General features: G+C 33.5%; 4 protein-coding genes across 11 annotated transcripts; 2 read left to right on the top strand and 2 right to left on the bottom strand.

Moving 5' to 3' along the window:
- Window positions 1-1,536: 1,536 nt before the first annotated feature.
- PheRS-m (Phenylalanyl-tRNA synthetase, mitochondrial) lies at window positions 1,537-3,289 on the bottom strand. The gene is made up of 4 exons (XM_017901687.1): window positions 3,168-3,289; window positions 2,361-3,088; window positions 2,011-2,303; window positions 1,537-1,940 (listed from the first exon to the last, which is right to left on the bottom strand). The coding sequence occupies exons 1-4, from the start codon at window positions 3,179-3,181 to the stop codon at window positions 1,650-1,652; spliced, it is 1,326 nt and encodes a 441-aa protein (XP_017757176.1). The 5' UTR covers window positions 3,182-3,289; the 3' UTR covers window positions 1,537-1,649.
- A 338-nt stretch (window positions 3,290-3,627) lies between these two features.
- Window positions 3,628-4,153, top strand: bcn92 (LYR motif-containing protein bcn92). The gene is made up of 2 exons (XM_017901703.1): window positions 3,628-3,744; window positions 3,928-4,153. Exons 1-2 carry the CDS (start codon window positions 3,662-3,664, stop codon window positions 4,121-4,123), a joined length of 279 nt encoding a protein of 92 aa, XP_017757192.1. The 5' UTR covers window positions 3,628-3,661; the 3' UTR covers window positions 4,124-4,153.
- Window positions 4,154-4,675: 522 nt separating this feature from the next.
- Syx16 (syntaxin 16) lies at window positions 4,676-6,185 on the top strand. The gene is made up of 5 exons (XM_017901696.1): window positions 4,676-4,880; window positions 4,978-5,196; window positions 5,342-5,549; window positions 5,625-5,884; window positions 5,976-6,185. The coding sequence occupies exons 1-5, from the start codon at window positions 4,800-4,802 to the stop codon at window positions 6,183-6,185; spliced, it is 978 nt and encodes a 325-aa protein (XP_017757185.1). The 5' UTR covers window positions 4,676-4,799.
- A 1,378-nt stretch (window positions 6,186-7,563) lies between these two features.
- On the bottom strand, window positions 7,564-17,188 carry LOC108548630 (oxidative stress-induced growth inhibitor 2). 8 transcript variants are annotated; one of them, XM_017901665.1, is made up of 8 exons: window positions 16,944-17,188; window positions 14,117-14,243; window positions 12,799-12,914; window positions 9,477-9,943; window positions 8,900-9,162; window positions 8,538-8,809; window positions 8,044-8,466; window positions 7,564-7,950 (listed from the first exon to the last, which is right to left on the bottom strand). In XM_017901665.1, the coding sequence occupies exons 3-8, from the start codon at window positions 12,857-12,859 to the stop codon at window positions 7,706-7,708; spliced, it is 1,731 nt and encodes a 576-aa protein (XP_017757154.1). In that variant the 5' UTR covers window positions 12,860-12,914; window positions 14,117-14,243; window positions 16,944-17,188; the 3' UTR covers window positions 7,564-7,705. The 8 variants fall into 8 exon arrangements, with proteins under 8 accessions (XP_017757154.1, XP_017757155.1, XP_017757156.1 ...); XM_017901666.1 differs by lacking the exon at window positions 16,944-17,188 and adding an exon at window positions 14,928-15,092; XM_017901667.1 differs by lacking the exon at window positions 16,944-17,188 and adding an exon at window positions 14,582-14,692.
- Window positions 17,189-17,810: the final 622 nt, after the last annotated feature.

Here is a 17,810-nt window from a genome sequence, read left to right as displayed (position 1 = left end):
TCGTCTTCTTCATCGTCATCGTCATCGTCATCGTCATCGTCATCGTCATCGTCATCGTCATCGTCATCGTCATCGTCATCGTCATTATCTAGTACTACTAGCAGCAGCAGCAGCAGCAGTAGTAGGAGTAGTAGTAGCAGTAGTAGTAGTAGTAGTGTAGTGGTAGTAATAGTAATAGTAGTAGTTATAGTGGTGGTGGTGGTAGTGGTAGTGGTGGTAGTAGTAGTAGTAGTAATAGTAATAGAAATGGTCATGTAGTAGTGTAGTAGAAGTAGTAGTAGTAGTAGTAGTAGTAGTAGTAGTAGTAGTAATAGTAATAGAAATGGTAATGTAGTAGTGTAGTGGTAGTGGTAGTGGTAGTGGTAGTGGTAGTGGTAGTGGTAGTGGTAGTGGTAGTGGTAGTGGTAGTGGTAGTGGTAGTGGTAGTGGTAGTGGTAGTGGTAGTGGTAGTGGTAGTGGTAGTGGTAGTGGTAGTGGTAGTAGTCGTAGTCGTGGCAGTGGTAGTGGTAGTGGTAGTGGTAGTGGTGTGGTGGTAATAGCGGTGGCGGTGGTGGTGGTAGTGGTGGTGGTGGTGGTGCCGGTGGCGGTAGCGGTAGTGGTGGTGGTAGTGGTAGTAGTAGTAGTAGTAGTAGTAGTAGTGGTATTAATAGTAGTAATAGTAATAATAATAACAACAATAACAACAGTAGTAGTTGTAGTTGTAATAGTAACATATTAGTAGCAGCAGTAAAAGTAGTACTAGTTTTACTATTAGCTGTAGTATTTAAGATTAACTATTGCTGTCGTCATTATCATAACCGTTATTATTAATGTTTATACATGACACCCAGTAGTGTAAACAGTTTTTAATTTTCCAGATTGTAAACTAATATAAATTAAAATTATAATCATTAAAAAGAAGCTACAACTATGTAAATATGCATTTTGTTTCTCCTTATTTATTCTAATAAAGCATAATTTTAACGTAGAATTTTATTTAGTTTCACTTTATATGTATCGTATACATTTGGACGCATATTATTTAGATTATTTTAATACGTTGAATTTATAAAACAAAATTGACTAATTAAAAGCATATAATTTTTTTTCCTTGAAGTTTTCTTCTGCATTTAATAAATACACAATAATATACAAAATTAAATCTTCCTTTTTGTATGTTAAATGTGAAGATTTCTATTGATTGTCATATATTCCAATAACATATTTCTCCTCTGTATTTTAAATCAAATTTATTATTCTCAATTATAATGAAATGTAATGTAATGTAATTTAATTATCGCGAATGTACGATGTTACAATAAAATAAATTGATTTTTATATTCGTGTATAAGTTATAAGATTATAGGTTTAAAAATAATGAACGTTAATCAGCGATATTGATGAGATGTATCATATTATAGATTATGCATTACTTTTAAGTAATAATATTAATAATATATCAATGTATGGTCTAATGACACATTTATAATCAATCAGTTAATGTGGAATATATAATAATATATATGTTTAATCTGTTATTGGTTTATTATTCCGGTTTTCTTTTTTTTTTTTTTAATTTAATTTATACATACAGTATTATTGGTATTATAGAAGAAACATAACAAATAATACATGAATAATTTATTTCTTTAACTTATTCATTTTCTTATTTATCTCATTGTAACGTGTAATTTCTCAACTGCAAGTTTTTTTATTTGATTATGGATATTGTTCACTTCTCGTTTCATCATTGTACGATTCATATGCCTATACACTATGGTATAACAGTGCGATAGTTTCTTAGTTATAGGGTGAGTGAATTCATCTTTTAATATAACTTGTTCTATGTAATCACCACCAATCTCTCTTACTATATCGTAAAAATCGTTCTGTGAATAATATTCATTTTCAGGCAACCAAAAACTTACGTCATTTTTACAAGAAGGATAAATACTAATTTCCTGTAAGAGGGGAATTCAATTGCTAATTATTTGCTTCATATAATACTAATTACTTTACTAATTTCTCTACCTTATACTTTATTACTGCATTAGGATCTTCGACTTTAAATTGATTTAAGAAGCCGATGTCTTTGCTCCAAAACAACCTAATATCTGGGATATCATATACGCACATAGCTAATCTTTCCAAACCCAATCCAAATGCCCATCCAATGCGTTCTCCTGCACCAGAGTTTAGTAAAATTTTCTGTCGTATAATACCACAACCTAATATTTCAAGCCATTGCTCCTTATGGTAGATTTCTAGTTCCCACGAGGGATGAGTAAAAGGAAAGTACACTTCAACCCATTTGCACTGAACTTCTAAAATTAAAAACTCATTTATTACACATCAAAATGATTTTCACTTTTTAATATTACCTGATCCAAAAAGTGTTTGTGCTAAGCTAATTAAAGTACTTTTTAATTCGTGTTCCATTATTTTTACAGATTCCAAAGTATGACAAGCTTGTTTCTCATCAGTTTCTATACCCTTGTGTTCAAACAACCTTAACTCATCCAAAATGTTCACATTTTGAAATACCTCCTTTACTGTACATAATCTGACACCATCTACTTGATGAAACACAGGATAATGTGTGGAATTTATTTCATCTCTACGATAAACATCTCCTATCACAAGGAAATTGTTTAAACCCATGGAAATTAGCTCTGTCTGATGAGCCGTTGTATGGCCTCTTAGTAAAGTATTTTGATTTATATAATAACAATTACTATCCTTCCTACTGACATGATCTTCTGGTACAAGAAGAGAATCAAAATTTTTAGCTACTGTAACTATAGGAGAAATATTATCATATACACTGAAAGTAGGATTTCCAATACGATTAAGAAAATGCATGTAAAAGTGGTTAATAATACGCTGACGAATATGAGATAGAGGATGATATAGAGAAAGATGTAAGTTTCTTCCTAATTTAGAAATTATATTTTTAGTGATATTTGTCCGCTTATCCGTTTTATACTTGTGACCAAATATTGTTACTTCATTGTTTGTCACCATTCGCGTACTTAAGGAAAAGTTTTTACTTAGCAATACTTTCTGACCGAAACATCCGATGTTTGTATTCGTTTGTATTTGTTTGCATCTATGTAAAATATATTGTTATTTATAAAAACTTTCAAATGTTTAAAGCAATGTGACATATTTACATTAAGTAATCTAACCTTACTAAAATCATTATGATATTACATCAAATTCCAGAAGCTTTAAGATCTTAGTTAAATTATGTAGTACTTATTAATATAATAACAAAAGTATATTAAACGAATATAAAAGGTGTGAATAAAAAATGTATATATATTTATATACGTATTTATGTATCACTTTCTAACAATAATCCCTCATCTTGTATTTTCCCAGAGTACCGTTTGCAATCACAATGAGCATTAAATGTCTATACACATTTAATAATAATAGAATTTAAGGGAAATTTACAATATTGATAAATATTAATTGAAAGAACCTTTAAATTTGTTATTAATTATAAAAAATGCATATTATCTGAATGTACAATGAGAAATATTGAGAAAGGAATTTAAAACAAAATGAAAAATCGGAATGTAGAATAAAATTTTAGTGTTTTCCATACTCGATATTAATGGAGATGCGTATGATATCCATCTATAATGTATTTGGTCTGTGATCTATTGTAAATATTATGGCTAATAGTAGAAGCGCTATTTTGAGTCTATATCGAAATTTAATTCGAGAAAGCAGAAAGTGGAATTCATACAATTATCGGTAAGTATAAATTATAAAAAATGTAAACTTTATGAGTTAACATATTGTGGTTAACCAAATTGTGGTTGTTCGTAATAATTATTAAAAGTGGGATGAAGAACATTATTATGCCAAATGTTATTAATATTTTGTCCATAGATTATATTCTTGTGTTTTGTAAACGTAATCTTATATTTATTATAGGATGTATGCTTTGCGTAAAATTCGACATGAATTTCAACAGAACAAGGCAATACAGGATCAAGGGAAAATCGATGAATGTTACAATAAAGGATTGGAAACGCTTCAAGTTATTAAGAGACAAGTAACAATTGGAAATCTTTATAGTACTAGGCCACTAATTATTGAAACTATTGAAAATAAAGCTAATTTGAATTAAAGCAAAAATATGAAGTTATTTTTGAAGAAGCATGTGCAAGAAGATTCATGATAAATGCAAGAAATAATGAAGTTTTAATAATTAAATGTTAAAATATTGTAGTTATATTTAATATATGCACTAAAGTTATATGTGTAAGTGTTATAATTCCTATGTATAATAATAAATGATACAAAAGATTCCACTAAATTAATTGAACAAAAATATTTATTGTATAAAATATAGAACAACTTTTTGTAGTCAGTGACAAAGATAGAAATATAGTAAACTAATTTACAAATCATTTCTTTTCAACAGAAACATATGCAGATTTGATTTTCTATGATTTTTAAGATTCTAAGTTTCCAACATTAATTTATAATTTAAGTTAATTTAGAAGAATGTTAAACGAATAGATCGATGTTTTATAACGACATATGAACGCATGTATGTATAATGCGGTATAATGTTTGAAATAAAATTCCTTTCACGTCATTTTTTTCGTTATTTCAACTATGTACATATGGAAAATAAGCAAAATATGGAAGACTTGTTTAATATTTTCAGCTGATCGACTACTGTTTCGCGGTGACAGATGGAGCACACTGAGAGAGTAGAGTTATCATACAAAAAAGCAGTGTGATAAGTAGTGAATTATTGTAACTTATTTAGTGTCTCGATTAAAATATTAATTAAGATGGCTATGCGAAATTTGACAGAACCATTTATCTTAATGCGAAATAATGCTTTACAAAGCAAGCACATATACGCCGAACAAGTACGATATACCTAACCTATGATCTATAAAAAATTAGTGATAGCGATCTTTTTTTATGGAAAATTCAAAGATTAAATAATGTGAAATATCATTTCAGAATTTGTCTGATCGAATGGCACTAGTGGCTTCAGATTCTGGCATTTCAGACAATGTCGAATTAAAAAATGTTAATTTGGAAAGTAATGCACCACCTGTATGGACAGATGCCTTAGAGGAGACACAATACATTTTAAGTAGATTACGTGTTAAAATAGACAGTTTAGTAGAATTACATGCTAAACAATTAACGAGGCCAACATTAGATGATACATCGCAGGTTTGTCATTAACTTTGACATGCCAATTGTTATTTTAAAGCTCAATTACTTATTGTATATTTGACGTCAAAAGATTAGACAATCCTTCTGATTTATTTTGATTACTTAATTGTTAGAGAGCAAATAGTTAAAAACATGTCTACAGGAAGAAAGACAAATGGAACAACTGACACGAGAAATAGGACGTGCATTTTCTAGTGGTTATCATCAAGTACAAACCATAAAAGCTGCAGCATCGCATGCTGCTAGATCATCAGAACGCCAATTAGCCATAAGCGCCGTAATGGCTCTTTCAACAGCTTTACAAGAGCTGAGTCTTCAATACAGATTGGCTCAGAATCACTATTTAACACGTATGATTTATACAGTTTCCATATAGGCTGGATATACAAAAAAAAGAAGCGTTCAACTTCATTTAATAATTTCAGAGATTAAGTCAAGAGAAGAGAGAAGTAACCAATTTTTTACAGAAGATCAATCGATATTTTTAAATAATGCTGCAACGGATACATGGTTAATGGAAACAAATGAAGTGAATTCAGATGTGTGGAAAACTAATGAACAGAAACAAGATTCCGTACTTTTACAGTTAGAAGATTTCGAAGACAGAATGAAATTAGCTTTAGGAAGGGAAGAACAAATTGGGAATATAGTAAAAAGTATAGCAGATCTCAGGCATATATTCAAGGTAAGGGATCGTATAGATTAAATTTCAATGATCTTTTATCTTATATTAATGTATTGTGGCAAATGATAAGTAAAAAAGTTTTCTTGAATAGGATTTAGCAAGTATGGTGCAGGATCAAGGCACTATTTTGGATAGAATTGATTATAATATTGAACAGACACAGATACAAGTACAAGAAGGTTATAAACAATTGAAAAAAGCAGACTCTTATCAGAGAGCTAATAGAAAGTTGTATTGTATTTTCGTGCTCGCAGGAGCTATTATTCTAGTAACTTTTCTTTTTATCGTATTTAAAACATGAAACACAATTTTTATCTCAATTTTCGTGATTGTATAGTAATGTACGAATAACTCTTTATTAATTAATCTAAGAAAAAGAAAAAAGGAAAAAGGGAAAAAGGGGAAACATATTTACATCGTATATAATTTGCGTGAGAAGTATTTTTCGATAAAATTGACTTGATATTGTCGAGGTAAAACAAGAGAATAGTGGAATATAATTAAGTATGATATTTTTATGATTATACTGATTATTTTTGTTCTGCTTCATGATCGAAATCATTCCATAATATTGAGTTATTTGCAATGTGGTTTATTGCATACGTCACTGAATAATGAGTTTTAAGATTTACGTATAATATAAATTTAAAAGGTTAATTAATAATTCATATAATATATCAATGATAAATAACATATATTTATATTAGGACACAGCTGTAAATCTGAAAGAAAGAAAAGAAAAAAAAATTGGCGGGTGGGAAGGGGGAAGGGGGCAAGTGGGAGAAAGAAAGGTTAAATGTGTTCACAATTAAAATGAACATTATGAAGAATATTTACAGATTGATTGCTTTTTGATTGTTCCTTTATAACAGAAACGATAGTTTAAAGTAAGCACATTGCATGCAAGAGCAATGAAAGCAAACTTGTATATATAGTACATCGCAGTACTATTTTTTAAATAAACGGAGGATATTTTATCGAACGTATGATATAATTATAATGATATTTAACATTGACTTAAAAATTATAAACAACTGTGTAAGAAACATATTGATTAAGATACGTGCGCTCGTGTGTATGTATTTCCGATGCTTATGCAAATATTTATTTATATAAAGATATCTTCCAAACTACATGTCTGCTTGTGATACGTGGTATGTATATATGTGCCCGTGAATGTGTGCAACCGTATTATGTGAATTTCGGATGCATTCTAACTGTATATCCAGATGCATAAAAGTATTACCTTACCTTTTGTTGACGAAAAATGATTGGTCAACAAAAAATGAAAGAAATTCATAAAATATGTTAAATCATATAAACACTTATTGAATCTATGAAATTTAATAGAATATCTGCTAAAAAGAAATAGCTCGATGTTTTATGTGTAATTCGAAGTATTGCAATATATTATAATAATTATTCTAATAAATGAAATGCATTAAATGCTTATATTAAAATGGTATGAATTTATTGTTATATCGTCTTCGTTTTTCTTGTTCAAGATTCATGATAAAGATCATCATACACTTATGAATACATTTGTTCAGATATCTTGAAAACCCTAAATGGATTTGTGAAAACGTTACGGTAAACAGTTGGAAATCCGTGTAAAGTATAAAAGAATTTCAGTTTATATCTTTTTACTAACTCCGTAAGAGGATAATACAATTGGGTAGGGAAAACTGTTGAGAAGTATAATATAGTATGAACATATGTATAAAACATGGGTAAAAGAGTGTGATTCCTTTACCATTTCGATGACTGACCTCCATTAATTGAAATTATCGAGCACAATGAAAGGAAGAGGCTTATGCCGGTTCACGTAGGAAACGAGGTATTCAGGATGTGAACTAAAATTCCAAACGCTCCACCAAGTATATAACGAACAAAATTATCGCCGACCAAAGGACCCAAAGCATAAAGACCGGTAGTTGGAGCTTTAGTTACTTCGTAAGTAAAATCATCAACCTCGATCGGATTTGATTTTCCGTCTATTGGTTTATCGGGGTATTTTCCAAGTCCAATACCGTCGGCTTTCAAGTAAGAAAGATCAGGCTTGTATCCTATGAATAAACATACTTTTTAGAATCTTTCAGGAAGTATTATGCATCGTTTTCTTACCTTCATTATGGTTCTTGATTCGCGATGGTACGTACCGATAAGTATGGCTACGACAGAAACACGAAACGTATGCACGCATCCATCTAGATCGGAAAGAGTAACCATTTGTTTTTTCTCGGATGCAGTATCATCGATAAAATCATCTCTGCTTGCACTAAGTTCATGTAACGTATATCCTGGTAGTGCCCTGTATAGAGGATAATTAGTGCCACCGTCAGCCATCATCTCATAGACCTTATGATATTCGGGATATATAGAGCTGGAAAGGCCTTGCAATCTATCGTAGATGGCGTTTGTCTTCTCGGTATGTGTTTTATTCCATTCGTTAGAGGAATCGCGGAACGCATGCAACACTGGAATACCGCGAAAACGTGCGGCCATGATTGCATCCGCAGCGCTTAAACCAGCACCAATTACCAATACCGGATCGATTATCTGCCGTTCCTCTAGTTCAATTGCTAAAATTGAGCCATTTACCAATGACGATTAGTACAGAGCTGTTGTGGTGGAAAGAGGAGGAAGGTAGTACCGTGATGCCGATCGATCAGTTGATCCAATTTCGATTCCAGCTTGTTTAGATCGTGAATTACCCAATCGGGTTGAGAATTTTCACCGGGTATACCCAATCGTTTTGATAAATCGGTCGTGCCAGTGGCAAGAACCACCCTTTTACATCGATATCGGAATGGTTTTCCAGTTTGCTTCTCATAACCGTTCACTGTCCATTTGTAATGGTTTCCTTGTTGCTGGCAATTAGCGTCCAAATCACAGACTGGTCTCACGGAAGTAACTACCGTTCCGCTGGAAAACAAGCAAGCACATCAATAACGTTACAAAGAAGATGCGACACAACTCGCGAGCAACTGGAACTAAACTGGTGTGCGAACCAACCGTCGGAAGTACTGCTCCAACCTCTTTTTGCGTACATAGTCTTTGTAATAGGCAGCCACCGTACGAACAGAAATTCTGCTGGCCGTTTTAAATGTACTCGGTTTCTCTTGAAACGCGTAGTATGCACACGGCGATTCACCTTCCATCGAATTCGTTTTTCGAAGTTGTTCGGACTCGATCAACATCTCCCATTGCCTTATGTCTAAATCGGGCAACGACATCCATCGGTTCAAGCTAATGGTCAACACGTTTGGATCTATCGACTAACACAATTAATTCATAAATTCTAAATTGAAACTTGAAACGTTCAACTTGTTAAGTTGCGTGTTAAAAATATGAGTTAAAAGGTCTATTAACAATGTAGACTAGCGAAAAAAATATGGAAAGTTCGTATCTGCGACCGAAGGAAGCATATAGCGAGGGAACGAAGAGATCGAGAAAGAAATCAATCGTTTTTCATATATTTTATCCGTGTGAAACACAGGTTCGCGAGGATCAGCACGCTTTTATCGGATCCTCTGTTACCACAATTACTGCTCGGTCTACCGCTCTCACCGATAAACGTATCGTTCGTTACCTGCCATGAACCACCGGGCGGACCTTTGCCGAGCACAACGTGATCTATCACTTTATGTTCTGGATGCTGCTCAATTGATTTCCAGGTAAGAAGGGACGGTACATCGAGACCAGCGTCTACGCAGGGATGTTGAAGTTTGTCCATGAGAAGGGACAAAGGTCGACCACCGGCTCTACCCTCTAGACCGGATGAGAGGCATTCGAGTTTGCAACGAGTACTGCCCGCCAATCCCCTCCCGCCGCTTTTTCCTTCCTTTTCTTTCGATCTAACATCATTTTGTTGCCACCGATGGCTTATCTCGTTTCGTAACTCTTGCCTCGTTGTCTCGCAATACCCCTCGTTCTCGGATCTTGTGCTGAAATGTAACCTGGCCGTGAGCATTTCATCCGCGGGATGTGGTTCTCCGGTGTAATAAGGCCAATTTCCAGCAAGCATGAAAGACAGGCATATTCCACTAGGTCCATTTCCTAAACAAAACACACACCATTCTCTAACAATGCTGTATTTATTTTTCTTATTTTCTTGCCGTACTTATTAAGAAGCTCCGACGTGGTGTATTTCCACCTGAAATCGTGTCTTACGCGTCTTATAGCACTTGGTTTGATGCATCGAGTATATAGAAAATTTCCCGATTACTAAATTAAACAGCGAGAACACGATTATAGGTAGAAGAAACTTACGATAGAGACCAAACGAGCAAATGGGACCAATCTAGATTCTTAGATAATAAATCCCGATGATGTTTCGAAGAAGTACATAAAGAACGTTTCGAAATTCTAAAGATCCATTCATGAGCTTATTACGTTGATGCGTTAAAACCTCTACTGCGCCTGAATCGCTGGTGACCCGTTATAAGAGCTGTCTTAAAACCGATACTATGCGAGACAACTAGTTTCCCGGCAAATGAATTCTTTCCGAGAGATAAATGAAAAACTTTTGGCATTATACACGAAAATCTGACTCTATACAGACGTGGTTAAACGACCACGTGGTTTTCTCTTTAGTAACAGTCATCATTGCCGAGTGTCAAATGTCCGATGACGCGCACTCGCATCTGACGCCAGCTCCTACTATAGGATGTACTGTTTAAAATTGAAGTTATGCACACACCTTTTACACGACATCAAAAACGACAATGTTATCGCGTAATTTACACGCTAATGCTACAAGGAATACTTGTCGATTCTCCTTATAAACGATACCTACGAGGTACCTTTCGTGACGAGTTCATCCGTTATATACGATGTTTATAGAAACTGTAAGTGGTCTTTGTGGTGGGTCTATGTTACAATTGTTACAATTCTTACAATTTACGGCAACATTGCCACGAGCAATTGTGCAATGGCGAAAGATTTTTTACCGAAAATACAGTAAGTGCCCATTTAAGCGTCTGAAATTTTGCCCATTTTAGCATCCGTTGCTAAATGAGAACTCGAAGTGAGCTTCAAAATTGTCGACCGAGATACCTAAGCTGCCAGACAAAACTCGACATCGATTCCTTCCTTTTTCTTCGACCGGATTCGAGATCGTTTGCTCGCGTGCAAATGTCTGGATTGGATTTCGTCTGCGAACGCTAAAATGGACTCTGTTTTATCTTGAAAACCTAAGCTGACCACCATTCCTGGTGCCCCGAAAGAAAAAGTTCGAACGAATGTTCTTCACTTCTACGACATGTTCAAAAAGCATTCATTGTTTTTTGAAAGCAGCGATGAAGTTTTGAGCTTGAACGTAGCCTTCATTGTATCGATATAGTATGTATCTGATCGGTGAGATGCTCAACCCCCATCGATACACGTTAGTGAATTAACGATGTGTCAATAGATGTGACACTGATATCCGGCTGTCAGCCGTAGGAACCGGAAGGTTAAGACGAAGAATTTATCGTTTAAAAGGTCTTTTGGTATCTAAGGTTATAATTTCGAAAGACACTGATATCTGGTCGGAGATAGTGGGAAGATGGACCCTAAATCCAACATTTCGGCTTCGATTTTTATTAGTTTTCATTAGTTTTCAAGTTTTTAATAAAAGAAACTTTTCCTACTACAGTCGGAACGTCGATTATGCGAATTTTTATTATCCGAATATAGAAATTGTTTATTGCATTACAATGAATAGAAGAACAGAAAGGAATAGATGCTCTATAGATGTCTATATTTAATTTATACGTAATTTATCATTTTTTCCTGTATTTTCCATACTAAATACTGTACTCTTTCGCGTAAACCGCGTTTATGGTCGGAAAATATTTTATTTCTAACCGAGTTGTGACATGATTTAAAGTTTGCTTCTGTTAGACCGATTATCTGAACAGTTTTTTCTCGCAATTAATTCGACGTTCTTCTCTCTCTCTCTCTCTCTCTCTCCTCCCCTGTCTCCTCGCGTGTGTGTATGTGTGTGTGTACATTAAATTCTGCTTATAGGTGCACAGCCGGTAATCAACAGATATAGTAAAAAGAAGTAAAGTATAAAGAAAGATTAGTTGGAAAAGCATGAAATAAATTTTTTTATTTCGCAAATGCAAGCGTTACTCAGATATTGGTTTAAAGAAATTTTCTTCGACATTTTCCGACGTTTGCCCAATTTGTTATGTAGAATAGTACGATTAGATTTTATTTTACGGTGTAAGGGTGCCCCATGTACATTCTAAGCTCTAAATTTTACCGAATACACAATAATTGCCGGCCATTGTCATGAATTACAGAAACAGTAGCTAAATAATGATTAGAGATCGACTGTTGCGTACAGTACCACGGACGTGCATGAATCAGCAAAACTAAATGTACATATGTATAATACTAAAGAGTTCTATTTACATATACCAGTCATAATGAACGTAAACGTAAAATGCCATCTGTTCTATGAAATACTACGGTTTATTCAAAGTTTATTTAAAGTGAAATCATTTGGCAACGAAAGACAGCGCATTAACTTATATGGCATTTCTAAAAACTAAAGACTCGAATGATTCGATCCGTGTAATCCGAGGTAATTTGGACTTCGGAGACAATTTTTTAAGATAGAAATCACCTTTGTTTTCTACTATTAAAATATCCAAGTAAAAATTCAATGCAAGGACGTGAAAGCACAGGCTTTACCCTTTACATTGATCCTACAAATGTTATTACACGATTTTCCTCAAAAGTTTCTTTTTTTTTCCCCTTTTCTTTTTACACATATATTAACACGTCGAAAATTAATAAGTACCCAAAGTTGAAATTTTAGATTTAGAGTCAAGTGTCCCTTAGAAATCTCATTTCGATCGGCCGCTGGAGCTTCGGAGCTTTTGGTCAATGTTTCGTACTGATATATGGAAGAATCATACCTATAACGATCACATCCTTATAGACGACGTTGTTGTCGTTGTCGTAGCAACAATTTTGCATTCTTGTTCCGATATATTATATTATTCTCGTTTTCTCGATCGTTCGAATTCAAGAGCTGTAACAGATAAATACTGAAAATATCCTATAATGTCCTAAATAGTCACTAAAGCCGAAGAAGCAAATTTCTTCTTTAATTTAATCGCCGCAATGTTAGCACAAACTACGAACAATCGATTGTTATGATATATAACAGACAATTTAGATAATAAAAACTAACGAAAATATAGTAGGTGAAAAAGGAGACAAATATACGAATACAATAGAAAGTGGCACGATTTCCGCGACCATAAGCTAATGCGACAATACGTATATATACAGCGGGTAAAAATATATTAGCACACTGTATTACAAGAAAATTCACTTAACCAGAAGATTCTAATTTTAATTTTTTAATTTTAATCTTTTTTTTTGATGAAAATCTATGAGTACGTATATTACAACAAATTATCAAGCTGATGAAATTAGCAACTGAATTTCCAGCGCTCATTTCGCTCTTTTAAATATACTTTTAAATAACTTTGAAACAGTACAAGATACGTGAAAACTTTTTCTACGACAAATTTACTGTTTCATAGGTTTATCGCGGAAAAAATTCCGGAAAGATGTTATAATCAGAGCATGAAAAAACACTGATACTTGGAGGGTTTATTTGGTTCCCTTGAAAAGATTTCTTGCGTATAAAAGAAATTGCTCCATGTACAACTCGTTATGCTCAACATGTCCACGAATTTTCGTTAAAATCCGAACTTTCTGGCTACATGAATTCCCAAGTAATATAGGCTGTCAATACTTTTCTTACCCACTGTATGCAGAACCGTGCTGGCAAACACGCGGTTGCTACCGCGAGGTGAACACTGCAATTGAAAATATGACACGAAATGTCATAGTAAACTATATCTTCTTCGAGAATCGCACGACTCATTGTTCAACCGCGATCATCCGGACGATCACGTTTGCGGGATTCGACATCACGATTATACGAAAGGATATCTTAATCGATACTGAAAAGAAAAGCGAAAACAAATTTCATAAAAGAAGCTTCGTTTATTCGTTTAGTATCCATTTATAATAGATAATATGTATACGTACGCAAAGAAATATACACGTACGTGACACGTTATAATGATCAATTGTGAAAGCTTCTGTGTAGGGAGTAACGCGATCCCAAAGGTCTGTTACGTTTTGATATATCGATCAATTTTTCGAAGAGTGAAAGCTTCACGTTCTCGAACTTGCTCCCCTTTTCTTGCATCTTACCATTAAATCGTTCCGCACTAACGCAAACACGTTAATAACACGTGATAGCCGTATGCAAGCTCCACCCGATATCCTTTTGACAATGATATTGAAACAGTTTCGGGAGATTTTACCCAATTTCTCGGCCCTGTAACGGTTAAACATTTAAATCCCGTAACTTTGCACCGATACGCTCGAAATTTTAAATCGACCTATAACCGATGTGCCTGATCGAATTTTTCGGCTTCCTTTCGTTTGGAAGAGCTCGATTTTAACAATCGAGGTAGACTGGATATTGCGAGGAGTTCGATATGAAAAATGCTATACCGGCAGACGATCGATATTCATATAGAAATGCTCGATATCTATAGTATGAGAAGTAAGTTTAAGTTCGAATAACCTCGTTTCAAGCTGTTGCGTTTTATGATTCAATACAACCATCGTACGGTATAACCGTTTTTTTTTATCTAGCCCATCTTTTTTTACCTGGTTATACGTAAATCGATGAGTTATCATACTGAAAAAGCAATACTACTGTACGAAAAATAAGCGACAAAATTCCAAGCTGATCGTATCATTTTTGTGAAACTGGATTCTCCAAGAAAATGTAACGAGTGATAATTTTAGCAAACGTTACGTATCGATATTAATGTACATATATAACTATCATTTTCAGACACATAGCCGTGGAGATTTATCAGTCGACATGCGTTCCTGAATACGTAACGCGTTAAACCATGATGCAATGTCTGTTACGATAATCTATATAATTGCTTTACACTGTACAAGGTCGAAGCATAATCACTAACACAATTTATCACTACTCACTAACCTTAACGATATCGGTACACACTATTCTATTGCTGATATAAAAATCGGATCATCTTGGTAAGAGACGGGATAGAGTAGGGTGGTGAGTAAGAAGGAACGAAGAGAAGGGATAAGTTAAGGCGACAGAGAGGAAAAATAGCAGAAGGGAAAAAGTAGAAGTCGAAGAAGGGAAGGAAGGAAATAGGAGAAAGAAGAACAGGCAGAGGAGGTGGAGGAGGAGGAGGAGGAGGAGGAGGATGGGAGGGGGAGGGGGAGGAGAAAAGGAACGCGGGAGTTTACGGGATGAGTGCAAGGACAATTTAAACAATGCTTCTGTTACATGGAATATGAGTGTGAATGATGGAGCCAAACGAATTAAATTCTGGAATATTGAACGCGTTTTCTTAACGTTCGTAAAAGTTCGGGAAAATGTCCTACCAGAAGAACAATCGACGTCAGACTGAATCGTAGGTCCGACGCGCGTTTCTTTCCGCAGAAATGAATTTGTACCAGATCACGGCGCATCGCGTTATACTTTTATCTCTGTCTTCCTACCACATTTTTTCCTTCTTTTACGGAAAACAAATGCGCGTGATTATCAAGGCGATAAACGGTGGTTAATAAAAACTCTACACACGTTTGAATCATTGGATCGTTTTTTATTGCACCGAGAGATTTGCTGTTTCGATGCATTTTTTTAGTTCATTCGAATCACGCATATCATCTCTGACTCAACAAAACTAACCTTCTATATGGATACTCATTGACGCAATATTAACTGAATCGCGTAAAAGTGTAATTTAGAATGCTACTTTTGCCATTTCGATACATCGGAATTTACGACCTGAATCCCAAAACATGCATGATCGACGAGTGAATTTTTAAGCTTGCCGATCGAAACTCATATAACAAATCATTTTACTTTTTACTTTTCCTTTATGTAATCCACTACTTGCAATCTGCTTAAAAACCGGTTAGACCTTTCACCAATCGGTTCATCGGCAAACAATGAAATAACCAGTTAAACAATTTTGTCAAATTCAAAAAATTCTACATTTGATTGATTGCAATTGACCACGTTCAATCGAAATTAAAAGAAAAAGAAATAGAAAAATGGGATGAGGAAAAGAGACAAAGAAGAAAAAGAAAAAGAAATTAATCAATTCATCGATTTCTGACTGAAAATTATAGGAAAAGATATCTTCTCTGTTTATTATCATAAAAAAAGGTAGACTATTTATAATTTTTTACTTTGTCCTCGTATTAAATTATATTTTGTTACATATTCTAGTAAATGATTTTTCATAGATTGTTGCTTAATTTCCGACCATAAAGGGATAAATCCTGATTTCATAAATAGATGTTAATATTTTATAAATATTAAGTAGAAAACATTATTATATTATATTTGTGGGTAAAAAGAAACTGCTTGATTACATCACGTATTTCGATAAAGAAATCCGCTTTAGATAATAACGAATACAAATACTGTAACGACGATATTAATACAAATATCTTATCATAGTTAATTAAATAAATGTTGTATTAGATTTCTCAATTAAATCATTCTCTTCACGCATATTGCAGAACAATTGACATTGACAATGTACAACAAACATGACGAAGATATTTTGCATCGACTTATGCCGATGACTTTCGTCTCAAATTTTAAGCAAATATCTAATTTTGACTTTTACTACTTATCTAATCGTTCAATTATAGTAAGTAGGAAAATTTACACAATTACTTATAAACTTGATCAAACATAATTTTCAAAGTACTACGACAAGCAATTAAAATCTAACGTATATTTAAGTAGCATATTCGCTTTCCAAATCGGCACTTATTTATCTAAAGGAACCATAATATATGTAAACGAAACATATTAAAAACAAAACTAATATCTTTACCCACTCTTGAGGGAATAGCGATTAGAAATGAATGATCAAGTACAGAAAATAAAAAGTTAGTCTCTGATAATTATAACAATCGATAGATCGACAGCAATTTGAAGAATGGAAATTGCAATTTTAATTACCTGTTCTTCTTTTTGTGTTCAACTATAATATTCCATTTAATCTGAATTGTAAATTTTAGTCCGACACATTGCGTAGAAATTTTGGTAATTGACGTTTTGAACACATCTAAGACCAACAATTATTTGCTGTCGCTTGTTACTAACACTTTCGAGTATCATGTTCAGCCAATTTTTGTTTGATCGTGAAGATTTTTGTTTTATTGTGAAGATTTTTGTTCGATACTATTTCGTATTATGTATTTTGCTCTAGTATATCTACTTAACAATTTAATAGATATCCTTTTTTTGAGTCACGAAATTTTTTATAGATTCACTAGTTTTTCTTTCAAAATAACCACAACAAATAATTTCAATTTATGTTAAAAACTGCTGCTCAAGTATTTGCGTTGACACACTTCATCACGGCATCGATTGCCTTTTTTTATAGGTTAGGTGCTACTCGACAAATATCATTGTTCTACTATGGCGGCAACTTTGAAGTCAAAATTTCAATCGTTGCGTTCTTACTTTATAATATACACATGTTAATCAGAGGCTAGAAGATTCAACCTATTAAGGATAGTTTTTTGTTGGCACTTTTAAGATATGACAAAACCAAAGTAAAATTTGCGAATGTTCTGATTGCTGAGATCATCGGAATAAAGTCATAAACCGGCATTTATATCTTGGCCGAATTCTTATGTTTTATGCTTTTTCATTCCTTTTTTATCTTCTTTATATTATTCTCAATTTTATTTTTGTAATACAGTATTTAATTTTAATTCTATAACCGACGTTAATATCACGATTATGTTCTATGTTGTTTTATGTTGAATTATTAACGCCATAAATGTTGATTCTATGATATATTTGATTAAAAATTATTAT

The sequence above is a fragment of the Eufriesea mexicana genome, unplaced genomic scaffold (assembly GCF_001483705.2).
Source record: "Eufriesea mexicana isolate 0111107269 unplaced genomic scaffold, ASM148370v2 scaffold1723, whole genome shotgun sequence".
Taxonomy (NCBI): Eukaryota; Metazoa; Arthropoda; class Insecta; order Hymenoptera; family Apidae; genus Eufriesea; species Eufriesea mexicana.
Note: the sequence above shows the minus strand (reverse complement) of the source record. Positions and strands in the feature narration are given on the sequence as shown.

What these genes read in the sequence shown, in the direction of transcription:
- PheRS-m (XM_017901687.1), bottom strand. An exon ending in ACAAACACTTTTTGGATCAG is followed by an intron (nt 2,304 to 2,360) that starts GTAATATTAAAA and finishes TTTTAATTTTAG; the next exon opens with AAGTTCAGTGCAAATGGGTT. An exon ending in ATGCAGTAATAAAGTATAAG is followed by an intron (nt 1,941 to 2,010) that starts GTAGAGAAATTA and finishes CCCCTCTTACAG; the next exon opens with GAAATTAGTATTTATCCTTC.
- bcn92 (XM_017901703.1), top strand. Translation starts at nt 3,662, where the DNA reads ATGGCTAATAGTAGAAGCGCTATTTTGAGTCTATATCGAAATTTAATT. An exon ending in TGGAATTCATACAATTATCG is followed by an intron (nt 3,745 to 3,927) that starts GTAAGTATAAAT and finishes TATTTATTATAG; the next exon opens with GATGTATGCTTTGCGTAAAA.
- Syx16 (XM_017901696.1), top strand. Translation starts at nt 4,800, where the DNA reads ATGGCTATGCGAAATTTGACAGAACCATTTATCTTAATGCGAAATAAT. An exon ending in CATTAGATGATACATCGCAG is followed by an intron (nt 5,197 to 5,341) that starts GTTTGTCATTAA and finishes ACATGTCTACAG; the next exon opens with GAAGAAAGACAAATGGAACA. An exon ending in TCAGAATCACTATTTAACAC is followed by an intron (nt 5,550 to 5,624) that starts GTATGATTTATA and finishes TAATAATTTCAG; the next exon opens with AGATTAAGTCAAGAGAAGAG.
- LOC108548630 (XM_017901665.1), bottom strand. Translation starts at nt 12,859, where the DNA reads ATGCAAAATTGTTGCTACGACAACGACAACAACGTCGTCTATAAGGAT. An exon ending in TAAGGATGTGATCGTTATAG is followed by an intron (nt 9,944 to 12,798) that starts GTATGATTCTTC and finishes TGTTTTGTTTAG; the next exon opens with GAAATGGACCTAGTGGAATA. An exon ending in ACTGATCGATCGGCATCACG is followed by an intron (nt 8,467 to 8,537) that starts GTACTACCTTCC and finishes GCTCAATTTTAG; the next exon opens with CAATTGAACTAGAGGAACGG.